Source organism: Balaenoptera musculus, chromosome 4 (assembly GCF_009873245.2).
Source record: "Balaenoptera musculus isolate JJ_BM4_2016_0621 chromosome 4, mBalMus1.pri.v3, whole genome shotgun sequence".
NCBI lineage: Eukaryota > Metazoa > Chordata > Mammalia > Artiodactyla > Balaenopteridae > Balaenoptera > Balaenoptera musculus.
This window is the reverse complement of record NC_045788.1, coordinates 85,008,278-85,029,428: the sequence shown is the minus strand read 5'-3', so window position 1 is coordinate 85,029,428 and position 21,151 is coordinate 85,008,278. Positions and strand designations below refer to the sequence as shown.

At 39.4% G+C, this 21,151-nt stretch overlaps 1 protein-coding gene across 7 annotated transcripts in view; it reads right to left on the bottom strand.

The window, feature by feature from the left end:
• The window catches only part of SPICE1 (spindle and centriole associated protein 1), an 86,150-nt gene extending 65,549 nt beyond the window's left edge, over nt 1-20,601 (bottom strand). For 3 of the 7 annotated variants that reach the window (XM_036851603.1, XM_036851609.1, XM_036851608.1), the window contains exon 1: nt 20,582-20,601. In XM_036851603.1, the coding sequence (XP_036707498.1) occupies nt 20,582-20,584 (3 nt within the window). In that variant the 5' untranslated portion in view covers nt 20,585-20,601. Of the gene's footprint in view, nt 1-823; nt 957-3,130; nt 3,388-3,409; nt 3,686-4,010; nt 4,119-20,581 lie in introns of those variants that run through there. The other 4 variants (XM_036851604.1, XM_036851606.1, XM_036851607.1 and 1 more) reach the window with 4 other exon arrangements.
• Between the last annotated feature and the right edge of the window lie 550 nt (nt 20,602-21,151).

Sequence of the window (21,151 nt, the reverse complement as noted above, 5' to 3'; positions counted from 1 at the left end):
AATTCTAGTCCCACATATATAGCCAAAAGAATTGAAAACTTATGTCCACACAAAAACTTGGACATGAATGTTCATAGCAACATTATTCTTAATAGACAAAAAGTGGAAACATCCCAAATATCCACTAACTGAAGAAGGGATAAATAAAATATTGTATATTCATATTCTGTAATATTATTTAGCAATAATAAGGAATGAAGTACTGACACATGCTACAACATGGATGAACCTTGAAAATATTATGCTAAGAGAAAGAAGCCAGACACCAAAGGTCATAAATTATATGATTCCATTTATACGAAATGTCCAGGATAGGCAAGTCCATAAAGACATAAAGTAGATTAGTGGTTGGGAGGGTCTGGGGGGAGGAGGAAACGGAGAGCCACTGCTAATGGGTACAGGGTTTCTTTTGGCAGTGATGAAAATGTCCTGGAATTAGATAGTCGTGATGGTTGTAAAACTGTGAATATACTAAAAAACTCTAAACTGTATACTTTAAAGGGCTAAATTTTATGGTCTGTGAGTTATATCTCAACAATGCTGTTATAAAAAAAGATATGGAAAAATATAATGGTTATTCAAAAAGGCTTTCTTATGTATTTTACTCTTTAACCACTTAGATCTTCGATTTACTTGGCAGAAACAAAGGGGAATCATAAAATGTCAGTATATCTAAATGATGAATTATGTATTCATTAAAATTATATTATGAAGAATGTAGGAAAGTACATAGAAAGTTCAGTGTAAAAAGTAGAATACAGAACTGCACATATAGTATATTCTCATGATGTTAATACACACACAATACTAATAAAGCACTTACCTTTGCTATAAGCTTCACATTTAATCCCACAACCCGATGAGGCACATACTATCCTCAGACACACTAGAGCATAGTAGTTAAGAGTACAGTCTAAAACCAGACTGCCTGGGTTCACATCCCAGCTCTGCCACTAGCTGTAAAATGGAACTAATTAAATGCACAAGCTGCTCAGAACCCCTGCCCAGCACATACTAAGTTCTACTTAAGGATTACTAATGATTATGTCAGCAACAATTATTAACCCCCTTTCCCAAATGAGAAAACTGAGGCTTTTGGGATATTGCTCAAAGTCACAGAAATAATAATGCACAGAGCTGGGAGCTGACACTCAAAACCAGATCTGACTAATTATGACTAATTATAATAATGCACATTCTAGAAAACATTACTAGAATTAAGTTATCTCTGGTTGGTTCTATATTTTCCAAACTTTCTACGATGAACTCGTGTTACTCTTAAAATACTTTATTTCAAGTTATTTAAAATATTATACTTTTCCACCAGCCACAATTCTGAAAAACCATCCCTGAATCTGAAGTATGCAAAGGTTAAGTTCACAATGGTGTAACAAAGCTGCTATCCTATCTCTGACCTTCCCTTCACCAACAAACTTCATGAAGGAGAGGCCTATTTCAGCACTTGTATTTACTAAGCCTCAGTTATACTTCAAACTTGTATAACACAGGAACCACCTATGCACTGAAAAGTGTTTCTTGAACATCACCAGTAAAGGTGACCATATTTTTCTTGACCAAAGATAAGACTTCGTGGTCTAACGAAGGGATTCTGTGCCATTTACAGGAACCAGGCATCATAAGGGAGCTATAGTTTACATGCTGAAATGTAAGACTATAAAGATAGTCTGATGGTTTACAGTACCAAGATGTCAAATAATAAAATTAGCATAACCCAGAAAATCTAGGCTCATTGGAAGAAAATCTAAAATACTAATAGCTTCCTAATTGCTAAAATTATTGGTCCCTTATTTCTCAGGCCCTTTCCATCTCTAGAGACGCCCACTCCTGGAAGCTCGCCCCTCCCTTGGCTTCCATGACACTCTTTCTCCTGGTTTCTCTCCTACTCTTTTCTCCTTTTCTTTTCAGGCTAAGACAATACTCACATACTATGTAATCAAGGATCTTCACTCAGTTCTATCCCAGTCTTCTTTTCTTTCCATTGGACACCCACTCTCTTTGTCCAATAATTGTTTTTGAGAGTCTACCACATGCCAGGCACTGGCCGGGCACTGGAGATACGATAGTAAACAAGTCTAACATGGCACCAGCTCTCATGGAGCTTACTTCCTAGATCACCAAGGGGAATTCACATCTTCCCTTAGTGATCTCACCTACTCCCTTGAGCAAAGCTATCCATGTACTGGGAACACAAACACACTGTGAAAGTTAGTCCCAAATCAAGGATGCGTACCTTTCCTCAAAACACCTAACACTCATTTCCAACTGGCTTCTGTGCACATCTCTCAAATATCTCAAATACAGTATGGCCAATATACAGCTTAGCATCCATGGCCCCTCCCCACCAATGTCTAGTTCTTGATATATAACTGGCTTGCTCAGTAAATGTCTGCTGAATAACCCTGAAGTACAGAATTACCTTTCTTCCAGTTGCTCCAGTTTAAAACCTTAGCATCACCTTCTCTCCCTTCTTGTCTCAAAGCTAATCAGATACCAGAATCTATTCATTCCTTCCCTCAAACATCTCTCTCATGTCCCCCTTTTTTCATCTTTACTATGAATGTTTTTGTCCAGGTTCTCATTATTTCCCCTAATTAATCTTCCTTTCACTCATTTGCTCGCCCGCTCCATCAACCATCTATTATTTCAACAAGTATTTTGAAAGCACCTGCCAAGAGCTAGGCACCAGATACAGCAAGAAAGTGGAATAACTCTGGACCCTCACAGAGCTTAGCTTGTCCGACCACAATTAAATAAGTAATTGCAATAAAGGGCTAACGTTGGAAGTAAATTCAGTGTCATAGAAATACCTAACTTACTCTACACAGTGAGAAAAGGCAACCTCCTCCCTCTAATTCCCCTAAAAATATTTAAGCTGAGAGCCGAACTATGACTAAAAGTTAGAAGCTGGGGAAAAAATGCTCCAGGTTGGGGTCGGGGGAGGGGCACTTAATGCTCCAGGTTGGGGTCGGGGGAGGGCACTTACAAAGGGTTTGAGAGGTTCAGTTTGACTAACAAAGATTTGAGAGGGTAGGAAGGCCAGAAAGAGGATAAAAAAGAAAGGCAGAGGCCAGACTATGGCCTTGTGAGCCACAGCAATTTGAACACTAACCTAAAGACCTATAGGAAGCCACCGAAGTGTTTTAAGCAAGGTCAGTTACAATGGGATTTAGTAAAACCACTCTGGCTAGTAGAAAATTGATCAAAGGGAAACAAGACCTCTTTCCAAACACTATCCCTCCAATCACTCCTACCCAGATATATGGATAGAGTATAGCTCTCAAAACTTTACTTCCTTCCTCAAAAGATTTTAACAGCGCTCCCCTGCAGAGAGGAATCCAGCTCAGCTCGGCACTCAGACACTCTCCCCGCTCCGTGCGGCCCAGCTGACCTTTCTTTGCAGTCATTTCTCCTCTCACATCTCCCACACATCCTAAAACAAAGCTCTCGCCTTCACATATAGTTCCAGCCGTTCCTTACGCTCTGCTTGGAACACCCGTCACACTTTCACTCCCTTTTCCACGGGGTTAACTCCCACTCACTCTTCAAAACTCATTCAGGCGGGCCTTCCTGATAAACCCTTTCTTAACCTTCAAATCGACTTAAATGACCCTCCCTGTCCCCAAGTACCCCGGGTAGTTTGTCTCTCTCCCACGAGGCCGGAAATTCCTTGAAAACTACATTAGGGCACCCCAATTTCTAGCTCTGCGCGTTAAGTGCCCGAAAGCGGTGCGCACGCGCACACTCAGGATGCTCCTGGGGAAGCGCGCTAGACACAAACACACCCAGACAGGCATCCTGACACGCACACACACTCGCAAAACACATGGAGTCGCGGGTGCACTTTCTGTAGTAAGGATCCTCAACCCAGGCGCCTGGATCCCCAGGGAACAGAGAGGAAGACGCCACGACCGTTCGCCCCGCCCTGTAGCCCCGGTCCCTAAGATTCTGTGGGGCGGCCTACAGGCCTCCGCCCCGTCATCGCAACCTGCCTTGCTGTTTCCTGACTGCTGCCTCCACCACGACTAAAACTCCACGCTCCAGAACCGCCCGGCCGGCCACAGGTTAACACAGCCCGCCGCTTCCGGGATGTTGCCTAGGTTACCGGAGCCCCGCCCATTCCATTGCGTACATCCGGCGAGGCCAGTGTGCAGGCGCCTCCCAAAATCTGGCTTGCGCTATGAGATAAAAAGGCTCTCGGCGTGTCTTGCGTTGGCCGCTTGTCGGCAGGGTTCCGGGCATAGTTTTGGAGGGTAGGCATGTAGCATTAGCCAGGTTCTTGTGAATTCTCAGAAAGAAAGACGTTGCTCCCCACACCAAACTTCCCATGTCACACTTGCTTTCACCTCTGTTTATTCAAAAATATTTATTACTACCTACCAATGTGCCAGAGACTATGTTATATTCAGCGGAGTCTAAAAACAGGCAAAGTGCCTGGCCTCAGGAAGCTTACTGTGTAATAGCAAACAGTTACCAACAATACAAATGTCAAATTAAAACTGTGACAAGTGCTAACAATTAGGCATACTAACTAGATACTAAACTTATAGGAATAATTTAATTACTAGGAAAGCTGAAAAGCAAGGATGAGTAAATTACCAGGGACGGATAAAGCTTTCCTGCAGAGGAAGCCACATATGCAAAGGTGTGTGGCAAGTGCAAGGGAGTGGAAAAAGTCCAGTACCTCTGGTGTTGGTGTAAGGAAGGCTGCCCTAATTGGGCGGAGCCAAGACAGGCATAGCTGTGTATCCCATGTTAAGATCTTCACAGAGCATTTCATTGGAAAACAGAGTTAATTTGCTCCAATAATACAACCTCCTTCAGGTCCCGGTTTTCTACTGTTAAGACACACCCATACATGGGCCAGCAAATACACATTCAACACCTTCTAGATGCAAAGAACTGCCTTCTAATAGTTTCCACTCTGATTGATGAAGTTCGATGTAGTTATATTCAACAGTCAGTCAATATAATCATCCCCTGCATACATCTTCAACTCCCTGCCCCTCTCTGAGTTACTGAAAACTTGGCAAAACCACAATCCTGGCTATTTCAACACTGTATTTACTAAGTGCCTGAACCTTTCCAGATGAAACTGGAAGGAGAAAAACACTAAGCTATGCTGACTTTAAATTCATGATCACTAATTTTAAGTGGGCCTTTAAAAATGACTGAAGACCACAGTACCGTTCCCTGCTCTATTAATTCTCCTACCCTCCCAAATGACAACTTTATACCTTCTCTCGTGCTCAACATCTCTTCCTCTATCCTCAGTCTCAGCCAGTGACCTTGCTCCCTACTTCACTGACAACACCGAAGCAATCTGAAGAGAACTTCCATAAGCTCTCAGCACTAATTCAATCCTCCTATCAGCATCTTTACCCACCAACCTGCCTTCCAGAAGCTCAACAAAATCCAAACACAAACATGAAGAACATTACATCAAGGTACATAATAACCAAATTCAGTGGTAAAGAAAAAAATCTTAAAAGCAGCCAGAGGGAAGACATTACAGAGGAACAAAAATAAGGATAACATCATATTTCTCATCAGAACTATTGCAAGCAAGAAGACAGTAAAACATCCTTAATGTATTAAAAGAAAAATACCTGTCAACCTAGAATTCTATATCTGTCAAAAATATATTTTAAGGAACAAAAATAAGGATAACATCATATTTCTCATCAGAACTATTGCAAGCAAGAAGACAGTAAAACATCCTTAATGTATTAAAAGAAAAATACCTGTCAACCTAGAATTCTATATCTGTCAAAAATATATTTTAAAGATGAGGATGAAATAAATATGCTTCCACACACAACTGATAAAATTTATCACCAGCAGACCCCCACTATGAGGAATGTTAAAGTAGGTACTTCGAGCAGAAGGAAAATAATACCAGGTGGAAATCTGGATCTACACAATGACAAGCACTGGAAATAGCTACAGGAGTAAGTACGTAAGATTATTTTTCTTATTATTTAAATCTCTTTAAAAGATAGTTGACTACTTAAACAAGTATAATGCAAATGTATTGTGATGTTTATAATATATGTAAAGGCAAAATGCATGGCAACAATAACATAAAGTCCAGAGGAAATATATTGTTGTAGGCTCTTATACTATTCTGATGTGTTATAAAATCACTTGAAGTTAGACTGTGACAAGTTAAAGATGTATTCTATAAACCCTAAAGCTATCACTAAAGTAGTAAGAATTACAGCTAAACGAGATGATATCTATAAAAAGAGATATTATAAAAGAGATAACAAAAAACAGTTGATTAAAAGTAGGCAGAAAAGTGCAAAAAAAGGAAACAAAGAACAGATGAGAGAAATAGAAAAAAACAGCAAGATGATAGATACAAATCAATTACTACATTAAATGCAAATAGTCTAATCACCTCGATTAAAAGGCAGAGATTGTCAGTTAGATTTTTTTAATTGCTGCCTATAAAAAGAGACACACATTTATCCATAATATAAAAACACAAGTAAGTTTAATGTACAAGAATGGGAAAAGATATATCATGCTAACACTAATCAAAAGAAAGCTGGAGTGGCTTTACCAACGTTTGATGAAGTAGATTTCAGAGCAAAGAATATTATCGGGGGTAAATAAGATCATTTCATGATGGTAAAGGGGCCATTAAATCAAAAGTATACAACAATTCTAAACATTTATGCACCTAATAAGAGAGCTTCAAAATAAATGAAGCAAAAACTGATAGAACTGCAATGTGAAATAAAGCCCACAATTATAGTCAGAAATTTCAATCCCCCTCCCTGAATAACCTATAATACAAGTAGGTAAAAAATCAGCAAGGTTATAATAGGCTTGAAAAGCATTGTCAGCCATCTTGACCTGATTACATATATAGAATATTACTCCAACAACCAGCAGAATACAAATGCTTATCATATGTATACAGAATTTTTAGCAAGATGGACAATAATCTGTACCATAAAGCAAGTTTCAATAAATCCAAAAGGATTCAAGTTATACTAGCTATGTTCTCTGACCACAATGGTTAAATCCAAGGAGGAAAGAAATAATAAAGATTAAAGCTGAATCAATAAAATAGTAAAGCAAAAAACAATAGAGAAAACCAATGAAACTAACAGCTGAATCTTTGAGATGATTAATTAAATTGATGAACCTATAAACAAATTGATCAGGGGAAAGTTACATATATATTACCAATATTGGAAATGAGAGAGGTGACAGATTCTACCGATACTAAAAGAATAATGTAATATTTTGAACAACCCTGTAGTAATAAATTCAACATCATAGGAAAAAATGGACAAATTCCTTGAAAAACATAAATTACCAGACTTTCTCAAGAAAAAATGGATAACCTAAATAGCCCTATATCTATTAAAGAAGTTAAAGTTGCAATTTAAAAAAAAAAAAAAAAAACCTTCTCACAAAGAAAAATACAGGTCCAGATGGCTTTACCGGTGAATTCTACCAAACATTTGGGGAAGAAATATTACCAATTCTACAGAAACTCTTTCAAAAAAATTGAAGAGTTGAAGAGGAGGGAATAACTTCCAACTCACTCTATGAGGCCAGCATTATCCTGATATCTAAATCAGAGAGAAGTTTACAAGAAAACTACAGATGAATATCCCTCATGATTATAGATGCAAAAATTCTTAGCAAAATTTTAACATAACTCATTTAATAAAATAATTATGCTGAGTGAAAGAAGCCAAACAAATTTTAAAAAGGGTATATACGGTGTGAGTCCATTTATGAGTCTCTAGAAAATGAAAGTTAATGTAGTAACAGAAGACAGACCACTGGATGCTTGAATAGAAAGGAAGCAGAGAGGAAGTAGGAGAGAGATTTAAAGGAAGAAGAAAACTTTAGAGGATGTTGAATATGTAGAAAATGGTTTCATGAGTATGTGTGTCTATAACACAGGTGATATATATGCTTTAAATATGTGAAGTTTGTTGTGTGTCAGTTGTACCTCAAGAAAGCTATTTATTTAGCTTTCTCTGGGTGGTCCAAATGTGAGCCAGATATGCTCCCCAAGCCATAAGATGCTCTACTTCTGCTTAGTCCACCTCCAGTTCCCCCATCCCAAATTCTCATCAGTATTTCTGAAGTCTTCCCTTTATTTCACTATAAGTCTTTCCCACTTCCCTCTTGTCTTTGAGTCTCCGCCAAATGCAAGTGATGGTGGATGATCCTTCCTATATCAAACGCCAAATAAATAGTTTCTGTTTATTCTCATGTCAATAGTCTTTGTTTCCACAACTGCTTCTATTTTTTATGACACTGATTTTTTTTTTTAATATGGAGAAGATTCGTCTTCAGTACTACTATGAGAAGAATCATACATTTTATATATTCTGATTTTCAAAATGTAAAAATACCTAAACTGGGATATAAGTCATATAGATCTCTGGTTGGTTATGAGGAACAAAAAATAGGGAAACTGGCAGACATGACCAAATCAGGACAATTCTGGGTTGATTGTTGCACAGGTTATGGTTTGGCTTCCTGGACTGACTGCTGCAGAGATTGTGGGTCAGGTTCTATTGTTATATATCACCTGGCCATTGTCTGTTTGAATATTCAGTCACAGACACCACCATGACTAGCAAACAAGAGATCAAGAGCAATGCAACTGTCCACCACTGCTTATGCCAATGAGTTGAGACTGATTTCTATTCCTTCTAGAGCTTAGGTAGTATCATTAATAACTTCTGCCAAAGTTAATGATAACTTCATCTTATAGCCTTTTCTATTTGTATAATTCTCACCATTGAGAAGACTGCTCTGATTATTAGGATAAACAATGAGTCAGCAATTCCTCCAGGTAGAGTACCTGAACAATCAAGGGTGGTCTCCTTTTGTAGCTTGCATCTGAGTCAGAATTTCCATCCTTGGTAGTTTATAGAATTAACGTCTAGGTGTATAAAGAAGTCTTGGGATGCCATTACTAAAGTGGATAAAATCTTAGTCTGAGGCAAACAAGACCATGTGTTTTGCCTGCAAAGGAAGTAGTAGCCTATAGGGGCACATGGAGATCCGAGAAAAAAGATTTTATGGTAAAATGAAGTCAGAACCAAAAACTTACATATTTAGATCTCTATTAGTCTCTTCCAAGTGGCAAGTATTTGGCCCATCACCCTACAAAGTTTGTTGAATTCAAATTTAGAATTACCTGGGGTCTGATCAATAGATTGTACTAATTGATTCTTTCTCTGGGAGAAGGGAAAATAGCAGAGTCACAGGTTAATGTGTTTAATGTAGTTTGTCCATGTAGGTGCAAGTGGAATAGCCATTGGCTATAGTTCTCTATGATCTCATTTGATGCTAGCCTATACGTTTTCATTGTGAGAATCCAATGATGAATGGCATATCCAACAGTCAGTAAGGCTGAGGGCAGAGGGTCCTATCTGGGACAATCTAAGAAGAGTGACTATGTTCTGATCCAACAATTATAATAAAGAAGGGGGGAAAGGAGAGAAGGGAGCATTCTGGGTAGAAAACATCAGTGATCTATATAGTAATAGAGAAGGAGAATATCAGTAAGTCGGTCAAAAACAAAACAACAATTAGACAGGGGTCCTGGTACAATGTCTTAGTTGGAATCTGTCCATTTTCCAAGGCCATGTGCTTATTCCAAAGGTCTTTGGTCCATTGTCTATTTCCAAAGATCATCTGCTTCTAAAGGATCTGTGATAATCCTCAGCTTGAAGTCCCCTATTGGAGTACACTTCCAGTTATATGGAACTCTGAGTTGCTTATTTAGCTGTGAAAAGTTAAGTCAAAAATTGACTTACTGAAGTTTCACTAATATATTTGTTGTGTTAAAAAATGATTAAAGAAGACAACTTAGGTGATACAAACAAACTTTACTTAACACATCATGAAGTAGACAATCTCCTTTTGGAGAACTGCAAAATGGGGTAGAAGGAAGGAAGCTTTTACAGGATAAAGAAAGAACAGGAAAGAGAAAAACAGAAAATATCTGATTGGCTGGGGCCCCACAGTCAACCATGTTTGGGTGAGAAGGCCAAGAGCTGGCTTGCATCTGGGGATTGACCGAGTAAATATATTGCATTTCTGGTCAAGTGGAGCATTTAAAGGGATGCGAAAGTTATCTAAGTTTCAGTTTACTAATGTGGCATCCCAGGCAGGAGTGGCTCCATCTTGGGCCTAGAAAGGTATTTCAACAGTTATTAACAGTACCTAATAAGGTCCCTTCCAGTGAGGTTCAAGAGAGGTTTTCCCCAGTGTCTCTACCAATAGATGAAATTTCCTAGTTGATGATCACGAACAGCCAATTTAAGAAGCGTCATGTGAAGCTGGCCTTAACGTGTCCATTATAGGACTTGCAATATTTTGCCACATCTGCTTGCAGTAGAAAAGAGTCTAATATCAGGGGTGAAATTTCTAAAAGTATGTGCCTTCCTGTTAACAGTTCATAGGGATATAACCAATGTGTCACTGAGACATATGGCCAAAAGGGCTAGTGGGAGTACCTCTAACCAAGAGAGCTCAAGAATTTCTGAAAGTTTTGCTAATTTTAATCTAAGGATTCCATTGGTTCTTTTCATCTTTCCAGAAGTTTATGGGTGGTAAGGACAGTATAGTTTTTGAGAAAGAGTGATGCCATACAAAGTTCTTTTATAGTAGTTCATGTAAATTGTATGCCTTGGTCACTCGATATAAACGTTGGTATACCCCAGATTCGAAACACAAAATCAAGCAGCTTTTTAGAGACTGCAAAGAATGTTCAGCAAAGAAGATTTTCAGCAAGAAAATGCTGTAACCCATCCTAAAAATAAATAAATCCCATGGAGAGTGGGAGCTGGATAAAATCTATCTGAAGGTGTTCAAAGGGTCCTGGAGGTTTGGGTTCCTGGCCATGCCTCATCTTTACAGTTTTTCCAGGATTATGTTGTTCACAAGTAACACATGTCCCCAAAATAATCTCAGCTGTCTTTTAAAGTTTTCCCACCAACATTGATTTAAGATAGTAAGAAATATGTCTTCACCATGATGCGTAGTTTCATAGAGAAATTCAGCTAATATCCACTTGAAATCATCTGGTGCCACCAAATTGTCATCTTGAGAGTCTCAAGGATTATCTAAGTGAAGTATACACCACATTTCTTCCATTCTTCCTTTTCTAAATCATGGGCTGGATTTTTGATGTGGATATTTGATAATGGCTTCTTTGTCTCAATCCAGAGATTTGTCTTTTAGGGGGTTAGTTAGTATCATAATCTTGGTTAAGCCTACTTGTTTGGCAAAATGATCTACTAGAGCATCTCCTTTAACTTCCATTTAATCTTTTTGTCTCTGTTACCATGGGCCTCAATCTTTACAATAGCCATTTCACTGGGAAGTTGAAGTGCACCTAAAAATTTCCTAACTTGTTGTCCACTTTTGATGGGGATTCCAGCAGAAGTGAGAGAATCTTTTTGTTTCTAAAGCAGCATGTACTACTCCAGAAGCATACGTGCTATCTGTATATGCGTTTATTCTCTGGTCTTCGGCTAGTTGACAAGCTCTAATAAGAGTTATAAATTCTGTCGTCTGGACTAACTTTCCCTCAGGTAGAGGACTCTCCTGTAATGGAGAGTTGAGATTAGTGATAACATTAGCGGTGGCATGATAATTTCCAGTTTCGATTTTGAAGTATGACCCATCAACAAATACTATTCTCAAAGGGAGAATTCTCAAAGGGAGAATCCCCTCTAATAAAGCTGAGCGAGGTACAGAAAGTCCCTTGCTGAAGCAAGACGATTGTGAGGTTCCCTTTCTGGTAAGGGCAGGAGAGTGGCAAAATTCAGAGTGTTGTGAAGTTAATAGTAATGTGAGAGGGAGAGGGCAACAGAAATTCATAAGAGGTTAACTGACTGACATAAAAGTGTTGTGTGGAGATTGGTTCAAGATGGCGGAGTAGAAGGACGTGCTCTCACTCCCTCTTGCGAGAGCACCGGAATCACAACTAACTGCTGAACAATCATCGACACGAAGACACTGGAGCTCACCAAAAAAGATACCCCACATCCAAAGACAAAGAAGAAGCCACAATGAGACGGTAGGAGGGGCACAATCAAAATAACATTAGGGCTTCCCTGGTGGCGCAGTGGTTGAGAATCTGCCTGCCAATGCAGGGGACACGGGTTCGAGCCCTGGTCTGGGAGGATCCCACATGCCACGGAGCAACTGGGCCCATGAGCCACAATTACTGAGCCTGCGCATCTGGAGCCTGTGCTCCGCAACAAGAGAGGCCGCGATAGTGAGAGGCCTGCGCACCACGATGAAGAATGGCCCCCACTTGCCGCAACTGGAGAAAGCCCTCACACAGAAACGAAAACCCAACACAGCCATAACTAAATAAATAAATAAATAAAATAAAAAATAAAAAATAAAAATAAATAAAATAAAATCCCATAACTGCTGGGTGGGTGACTCACAAACTGGAGAACACTTATACCACAGAAGTCCACTCACTGGAGTGAAGGTTCTGAGCCCCACGTCAGGCTTCCCAACCTGGGGGTCCGGCAATGGAAGGAGGAATTCCTACAGAATCAGACTTTGAAGGCTAGCGGGATTTGATTGCAGGACTTCAACAGTAGTGGGGGAAACAGAGACTCCACTCTTGGAGGGCACACTCAAAGTAGTGTGTGCATTGGGACCCAGGGGAAGGAGCAGTGACCCCATAGGAGACTGAACCAGACCTACCTGCTAGTGTTGGAGGGTCTCCTGCAGAGGCAGGGGGTGGCTGCGTCTCACCGTGAGGACAAGGACACTGGCAGCAGAAGTTCTGGGAAGTACTCCTTGGCATGAGCCCTCCCAGAGTCTGTCATTAGCCCCACCAAAGAGCCCAGGTAGGCTCCAGTGTTGGGTCGCCTCAGGCCAAACAACCAACAGGGAGGGAATCCAGCCCCACCCATCAGCAGACAAGTGGATTAAAGTTTTACTGAGCTCTGCGCAACAGAGCAACACCCAGCTCTACCCACCACCAGTCCCTCCCATCAGGAAACTTGCACAAGCCTCTTAGATAGCCTCATCTACCAGACGGCAGACAGCAGAAGCAAGAAGAACTACAATCCTGCAGCCTGTGGAACAAAAACCACATTCACAGAAAGACAGACAAGATGAAAAGGCAGAGGGCTATGTACCAGATGAAGGAACATGGTAAAACCCCAGTAAAACAACTAAATGAAGTGGAGATAGGCAACCTTCCAGAAAAAGAATTCAGAATAAAGATAGTGAAGATGATCCAGGACCTCGGAAAAAGAATGGAGGCAAAGATCAAGAGGTTGCAAGAAATATTTAACAAAGACCTAGAAGAATTAAAGAACAAACAAACAGAGATGAACAATACAATAACTGAAATGAAAACTACACTAGAAGGAATCAATAGCAGAATAACTGAGGCAGAAAAACGGATAAGTGACCTGGAAGACAGAATGGTAGAATTCACTGCTGCACAACAAAATAAAGAAAAAGAATGAAAAGAAATGAAGACAGCCTAGGAGACCTCTGGGACAGCAATAAACACAACAGCATTTGCATTATAGGGGTCCCAGAATGGGAAGAGAGAGAGAAAGGATGCGAGAAAATATTTGAAGAGATTATAGTCGAAAACTTCCCTAACATGGGAAAGGAAATAGCCACCCAAGTCCAGGAAGTGCAGTGAGTCCCATACAGGATAAACCCAAGGAGAAACATGCCGAGGCACATAGTAATCAAATTGGCAAAAATTAAAGACTAAGAAAAATTATTGAAAGCAGCAAGGGAAAAATGACAAATAACATACAAGGGAATTCCCATAAGGTTAACAGCTGATTTCTTAGCAGAAGCTCTACAAGCCAGAAAGGAGTGGCATGATATACTTAAAGTGATAAAAGGGAAGAACCTACAACCAAGATTACTCTACCCTGCAAGGATCTCACTGAGATTTGATGGAGAAATCAAAAGCTTTACAGACAAGCAAAAGCTAAGAGAATTCAGCACCACCAAACCAGTTCTACAACAAATGCTAAAGGAACTTCTCTAAGTGGGAAACACAAGAGAAGAAAAGGACCTACAAAAACAAACCCAAAACGATTAAGAAAATGGTTATAAGAACATACATATCGATAATTACCTTAAACGTGAATGGATTAAATGCTCCAACCAAAAGACACAGACTTGCTGAATGGATACAAAAACAAGACCCTTATATATGCTGTCTACAAGAGACCCACTTCAGACCTAGGAACACATGCAGACTGAAAGTGAGGGGATGGAAAAAGATATTCCATGCAAATGAATATCAAAAGCTGGAGTAGCAATATTCATATCAGATAAAATAGACTTTAAAATAAAGAATGTTACAAGAGACAAGGAAGGACACTACATAATGATCAAGGGATCAATCCAAGAAGAAGATATAACAATTATAAATATATATGCACCCCACATAGGAGCACCTCAATCCATAAGGCAACTGCTAACAGCTATAAAAGAGGAAATCGACAGTAACACAATAATACTGGGGGACTTTAACACCTCACTTACACCAATGGACAGATCATCCAAACAGAAAATTAATAAGGAAACACAAGCTTTAAATGACGCAACAGACCAGATAGATTTAACTGATATTTATAGGACATTCCATCCAAAACAGCAGACTACACGTTCTTCTCAAGTGCGCACGGAACATTCTCCAGGATAGATCACATCTTGGGTCACAAATCAAGCCTCAGTAAATTTAAGAAAATTGAAATCATATCAACCATCTTTTCTGGCCACAACACTATGAGATTAGAAATCAATTACAGGGGAAAAACGTAAAAAACACAAACACATGGAAGCTAAACAATACATTACTAAATAACCAAGAGATCACTGAAGAAATCAAAGAGGAAATCAAAAAATACCTAGAAACAAATGACAATGAAAACACGATGATCCAAAACCTATGGGATGCAGCAAAAGCAGTTCTAAGAGGGAAGTTTATAGCAATACAATCCTACCTCAAGAAACAACAAACGTCTCAAATTAAACATCTAACTGTACACCTAAAGGAACTAGAGAAATAAGAACAAACAAAACCCAAAGTTAGTAGAAGGAAAGAAATCATAAAGATCAGGGCAGAAATAAATGAAATAGAAACAAAGAAAACAATTGCAAAGATCAATAAAACTAAAAGCTGGTTCTTTGAGAAAATAAACAAAATTGATAAACCATTAGCCAGACTCATCAAGGAAAAGAGGGAGAGGACTCACATCAATAAAATTAGAAATGAAAAAGGAGTAGTTACAACAGACACTGCAGAAATACAAAGCATCCTAAGAGACTACTACAAGCAACTCTATGCCAATAAAATGGACAACCTGGAAGAAATGGACATATTCTTAGAAAGGTATAACCTTCCAAGACTGAACCAGGAAGAAATAGAAAATATGAACAGACCAATCACAAGTAATGAAAGTGAAACTGTGATTAAAAATCTTCCAACAAACAAAAGTCCAGGACCAGATGGCTTCACAGGTGAATTCTCTCAAACATTTAGAGAAGAGCTAACACCCATCCTTCTCAAACTCTTCCAAAAAATTGCAGAGGAAGAAATGCTCCCAAACTCATTCTATGAGGCCACCATCACCCTGATACCAAAACCAGACAAAGACACTACAAAAAAAGAAAATTACACACCAATATCACTGATGAATAAAGATGCAAAAATCCTCAAAAAAATACTAGTAAACAGAATCCAACAACACATTAAAAGGATCATACACTACGATCAAGTGGGATTTATCCCAGGGATGCAAGGATTCTTCAATATACGCAAATCAATCAAGGTGATACACCATATTAACAAACTGAAGAATAAAAACCATATGATCATCTCAATAGATGCAGAAAAAGCTTTTGACAAAATTCAACACCCATTTATGATAAAAACTCTCCAGAAAGTGGGCATAGAGGGAACCTACCTCAACATAATAAAGGCCATATATGACAAACCCACAGCAGACATCATTCTCAAAGGTGAAAAATTGAAAACATTTCCTCTAAGATCAGGAACAAGACAAGGATGTCCACTCTCATGACTATTATTCAACATAGTGTTGGAAGTCCTATCCACGGCAATCAGAGAAGAAAAAGAAATAAAAGGAAGACAAATTGAAAAAGAAGAAGTAAAACTGTCACTGTTTGCAGATGGCATCCTACCGATGCTACCAGAACACTGCTAGAGCTAATCAATGAATTTGGTAAAGTTGCAGGATACAAAATTAATGCACAGAAATCTCTTGCATTCCTATACACTAATGATGAAAAATCTGAAAGAGAAATTAAGGAAACACTCCCATTTACCATTGCAACAAAAAGAATAAAATACCTAGGAATAAACCTACCTAGGGAGACAAAAGACCTGTATGCAGAAAACTATAAGACACTGATGAAAGAAATTAAAGATGATACAAACAGATGGAGAGATATACCATGTTCTTGGATTGGAAGAATCAATATTGTGAAAATGACTATATTACCCAAAGCAATCTATGGATACAATGCAATCCCTATCAAACTACCAATGGCATTTTTTTACAGAACTAGAACAAAATATCTTAAAATTGGTATGGAGACACAAAAGATCCCGAATAGCCAAAGCCGTCTTGAGGGAAAAAAATGGAGCTGGAGGAATCAGGCTCCCTGACTTCAGACTATACTACAAAACTACAGTAATCAAGACAATATGGTACTGGCACAAAAACAGAAATATAGATCAATGGAACAGGATAGAAAGCCCAGAGATAAACCCACGCACATATGGTCAACTAATATACGATAAAGGAGGCAAGGATATACAATGGAGAAAAGACAGTCTCTTCAACAAGTGGTGCTGGGAAAACTGGACAGCTACATGTAAAAGAATGAAATTAGAACACTCCCTAACACCATACACAAAAATAAACTCAAAATGGATTAGAGACCTAGATGTAAGACCGGACACTATAAAACTCTTAGAGGAAAACATAGGAAGAACATACTTTGACATAAATCACAGCAAGATCTTTTTTGATCCACCTCCTAGAGTAATGGAAATTAAAACAAAAATAAACAAATGGGACCTAATGAAACTTAAAAGTTTTAAGCAAAAGTTTTAAGCACAGCAAAGGAAACTACAAACAAGATGAAAAGACAACCCTCAGAATGGGAGAAAATATTTGCCAACGAATCAATGGACAAAGGATTAATCTCCAAAATATATAAACAGCTCACTCAGCTCAATAGTAAAAAAACAAACAATCCAATCAAAAAATGGGCAGAAGACCTAAATAGACATTTTTCCAAAGAAGACATCCAGGTGGCCAAGAAGCACATGAAAAGCTGCTCAACATCACTAATTATTAGAGAAATGCAAATCAAAACTACAATGAGGTATCACCTCACACCAGTTAGAATGGGCATCATCAGAAAATCTACAAACAACAAATGCTGGAGAGGGTGTGGAGAAAAGGGAACCCTCTTGCACTGTTGGTGGGAATGTAAATTGATACAGCCACTATGGAGAACAGTTTGGAGGTTCCTTAGAAAACTAAAAATGGAATTACCATATGATCCAGCAATCCCACTACTGGGCATATACCCAGAGAAAACCATAATTCAAAAAGACACATGCACCCCAATGTTCATTGCAGCACTATTTACAATAGCCAGGACATGGAAGCAACCTAAATGCCCATTGATAGATGAATGGATAAAGAAGACGTGGTACATATATACAATGGAATATTACTCAGCCATAAAATGGAATGAAATTGGGTCATTTGTAGAGACGTGGATGGATCTAGAGACTGTCATACAGAGTGAAGTAAGTCAGAAAGAGAAAAACAAATATCATATATTAACGCATATATGTGGAACCTAGAAAAATAGTACAGATGAACCGGTTTGCAGGGCAGAAATTGAGACACAGATATAGAGAACAAATGTGTGGACACCAAGGGGGGAAAGCAGCGGGGGTGTGGTGGTGGTGCTGTGATGAATTGGGAGATTGGGATTGACGTGTATACACTAATATGTATAAAATGGATAACTAATAAGAACCTGCTGTATAAAAAAATAAATAAAATAAAATTCAAATATTCAAAAAAAAAAAAAAGTGTTGTGTGTTCTGTCTTTACCCCACGAGGAACCATAAGTTCAAGCAGGGATCCCAGAACTAATTCAGCAGAAGCGTCAACAAGTTTTGCAGTGGCAGCTAGCTAGAGCCTAGCTGTCCACATAGAGTGTCGTGCAGTCAGTTGAAGGCAAAAAGTTATTGACAGCCCTGGTGTAGATGCACACTGAGAAAGGCAGAGCAATAATCTGCAGTGAAGCAGGTGATGTGGGGAACAACTGATGACAGCATAGTGTTTCAGTTAGGTACTAATGGAAAGGAAGGGATAATAATTGTATTGATGTCCCTGAGATCTTGAACAAATCAGTATCCTTGTCCATTTGGTTTCTTCACTGGCAGCACAGGAATGTTACAAGGGTTAGTGAAGGTTAAGAAAAGGCCTTTGGATATGAAGCCCTGGACCATAGATTTGAGGCTTTCCTTTGCTCTAGCTTCTGGCTTTGGGGAAGTTTGGATAAGAGTTTGGTAGGACCTATCAGAACTTTAATAGATTTCATTCCAATTGTTTTTCCTATGTCAATTCCTATGGGAACTTTAGCCCATAGAGCATCAGGTAGTGTCAAGATCTTCATCTGGAGTATACACCAAATACAGTGGAGAAAGGGAGGTTTATATAGAGCAGACGCAACTTGACTATGAATAGGTGAGTCCTCTGAAACCAGAAATAGTCCCTCTTGTGTGCATTTAATATTTCAGTTCCATTTGCAAAGTATATCTCTCCATAATAATTTTGTAGGGATGGTATCACAGAGCAGGAAGGAATGTTTTTCAGTCAAAGACCCAAGGATTGTAGTTAGAGAAGAATCTGTGGGTTATTTGAAATACCTACCTGTGTGCTATGTTTACTCCAAAGAAGAGGCTGAGCAAAGATGGCAGGGGTTGATGTAGAAAGATTAGTGTTGTTAGAAGATATTTTCTAGTTTATCCCAAAATCTCTTATAGTTTCATCTTTTTGTTTGTTGCATGATTGCATTATGGTCCAATCAACTTTTATTGGAAATGTTTCAGGTGTGGCTTTTAGGAGAGTTTGACCTATCTTATGGGCTTTTTTTTGACCCTGGGGTTTATTGTGGAAAGAGGGATCCTGTAGGTCCCTTTCTGCGTCAGTCCAATCAGCTTTTGCCATCCAGGATTTAGCATCTGAGGTTCTGATCACAATGTGTACAAGTTGATATAGGTCAGGTAGCCCTGGGCCATATGTATCCAAAGAATTCCAAATTCTTCCATGAATATTTGCTGGTGTTGCTTGGATTTACAGAAATCTTTCATTACAGCTCTTAATTCCCCCTGGGTCCAAGGTTTAAATTTTATGCTTGTCTGCATATCTAGCTTATGGGAGGGATGAATTCTTAGAGGCAACTGGCGTTTGAGGGTTTTAGAAGAGTTGTTGACAAAAGGTAGGAGGTCTGGACGAGAGAAATATGAAGGAGGATGGGCAGAAGGGAAGAGAGCAGGAAGATAAGGGGGACGGGATGGGGGGACCTGGCTACAGGAAGGCAACTGGAAGACAAGGAGGCGGAGGACTTGCTATGGAAATGAGTCTAGATGGTTGTTTAAGTTTGCCAAATTGTTCATTAGCTTTGACCAAAGAATCTTCTAGTGAAGCAATTTTGAACAGAGTTTCATTTCAAGGTGTCTGCAAACCAGTAAAAAAAAAATGCTGCCCATTGAGTCTGAGAAGTTTATTCTCTTTCTTTTGTAAGGCACCTCTCAAATGAACAATTTTGTTCAAGACCAGTGTTCCACACACTGGCCACTGAAGGCCCAGATCATCCTTGGGGAAGTTATGCCATTTGAAACACAGGTGCAAGAATTAGAACTGTCATGAGCCGACATATAAGAAGTAGGAGTTTTTCCAGAAGGAAGAGAGGAATTAGACTTAGCTGACCCCATAAGAGCTGGCAACAAACAGTCCATTGAAAGTGCTGCTGTGCACCGTGAGTCTTGAGCCCCCAGTGTGATGGTGACTGCCTCCAAATGTAGACCCAACACGCTACACCTCCAGGCAGGTGTAGAACCAGAGAGGAAGCTCTCTGTGGATCAAAGCCAAACTCTGGGGACCAAAAAAACATTGAAACACAAGGATAGTCTTATCTAGGCTAAGCAACGTATGTCCAAAAGAATGCCAAGCAAGTGAGAACAATACTGGTCTGTGAGACCAGCTTAAACAAAAAGCTTAAAAGGTCTATGCCTGTGTTCTACTCTGTGATAAACAACACTTTTAGATGACATAACATAAAACAGAAGTAGAAAAGAGAGCAAAAAAAAAAAAGGATAAAAAGGAATAACCTAACTCCACCAGAGATGCCAAACAAATAACAAAACCGGGATATCAAACTGAGACTCGATAACCAAAGAACTCAAAGCAAAGGGCAGAGTTCAGACCCAGTGCTGACTTACCATGTCAATGCCTATAAGTGTACTCGGTGGGTACTGCACCTGGTTGAAGGCTGGCACCCATGTTGACAGGCAGTACAGACAACATCTCAATGGAACCTTCAGGAACACTATGGAAATAAGGACCACCCAAGGAAAACAACCAGAAGTTATTTATTCAGAGCTTGCTAAAGTAAGCCACCACTTGTGTTTGGCAGAGACTTAAAGGCAGGGGAGTAGGAAAGCTTTATAGTGAAAAAAAGGGAAGGTTTTCAGAAGTGCTCTGATTGGATCTTGGTGGCATGGAGAAGCTGGAAGCAGGCACATTTTATGGTTTGTAGAACATATTTGGCTTCCTCTGACTGATCCTAAGTTGGAAGCAGGGGCAAAAATTGGAGAAGCTGGCAGTCACTGACCGAGTCCTGACTGTTCTGGGCCGTTTGCTACAGAGTTTGTGGTTTGGCTTCCTGGCCTGGCTGCTGCAGAGGTTGTGGGTCGGGCGTCTGTCACCCTACATGGACTGCGCATTGTCTGTGTGTATGTTTAGTGTCTCACAGTGGAAGCTTGGCATTGTAGATATTTTTAAAACCTGGC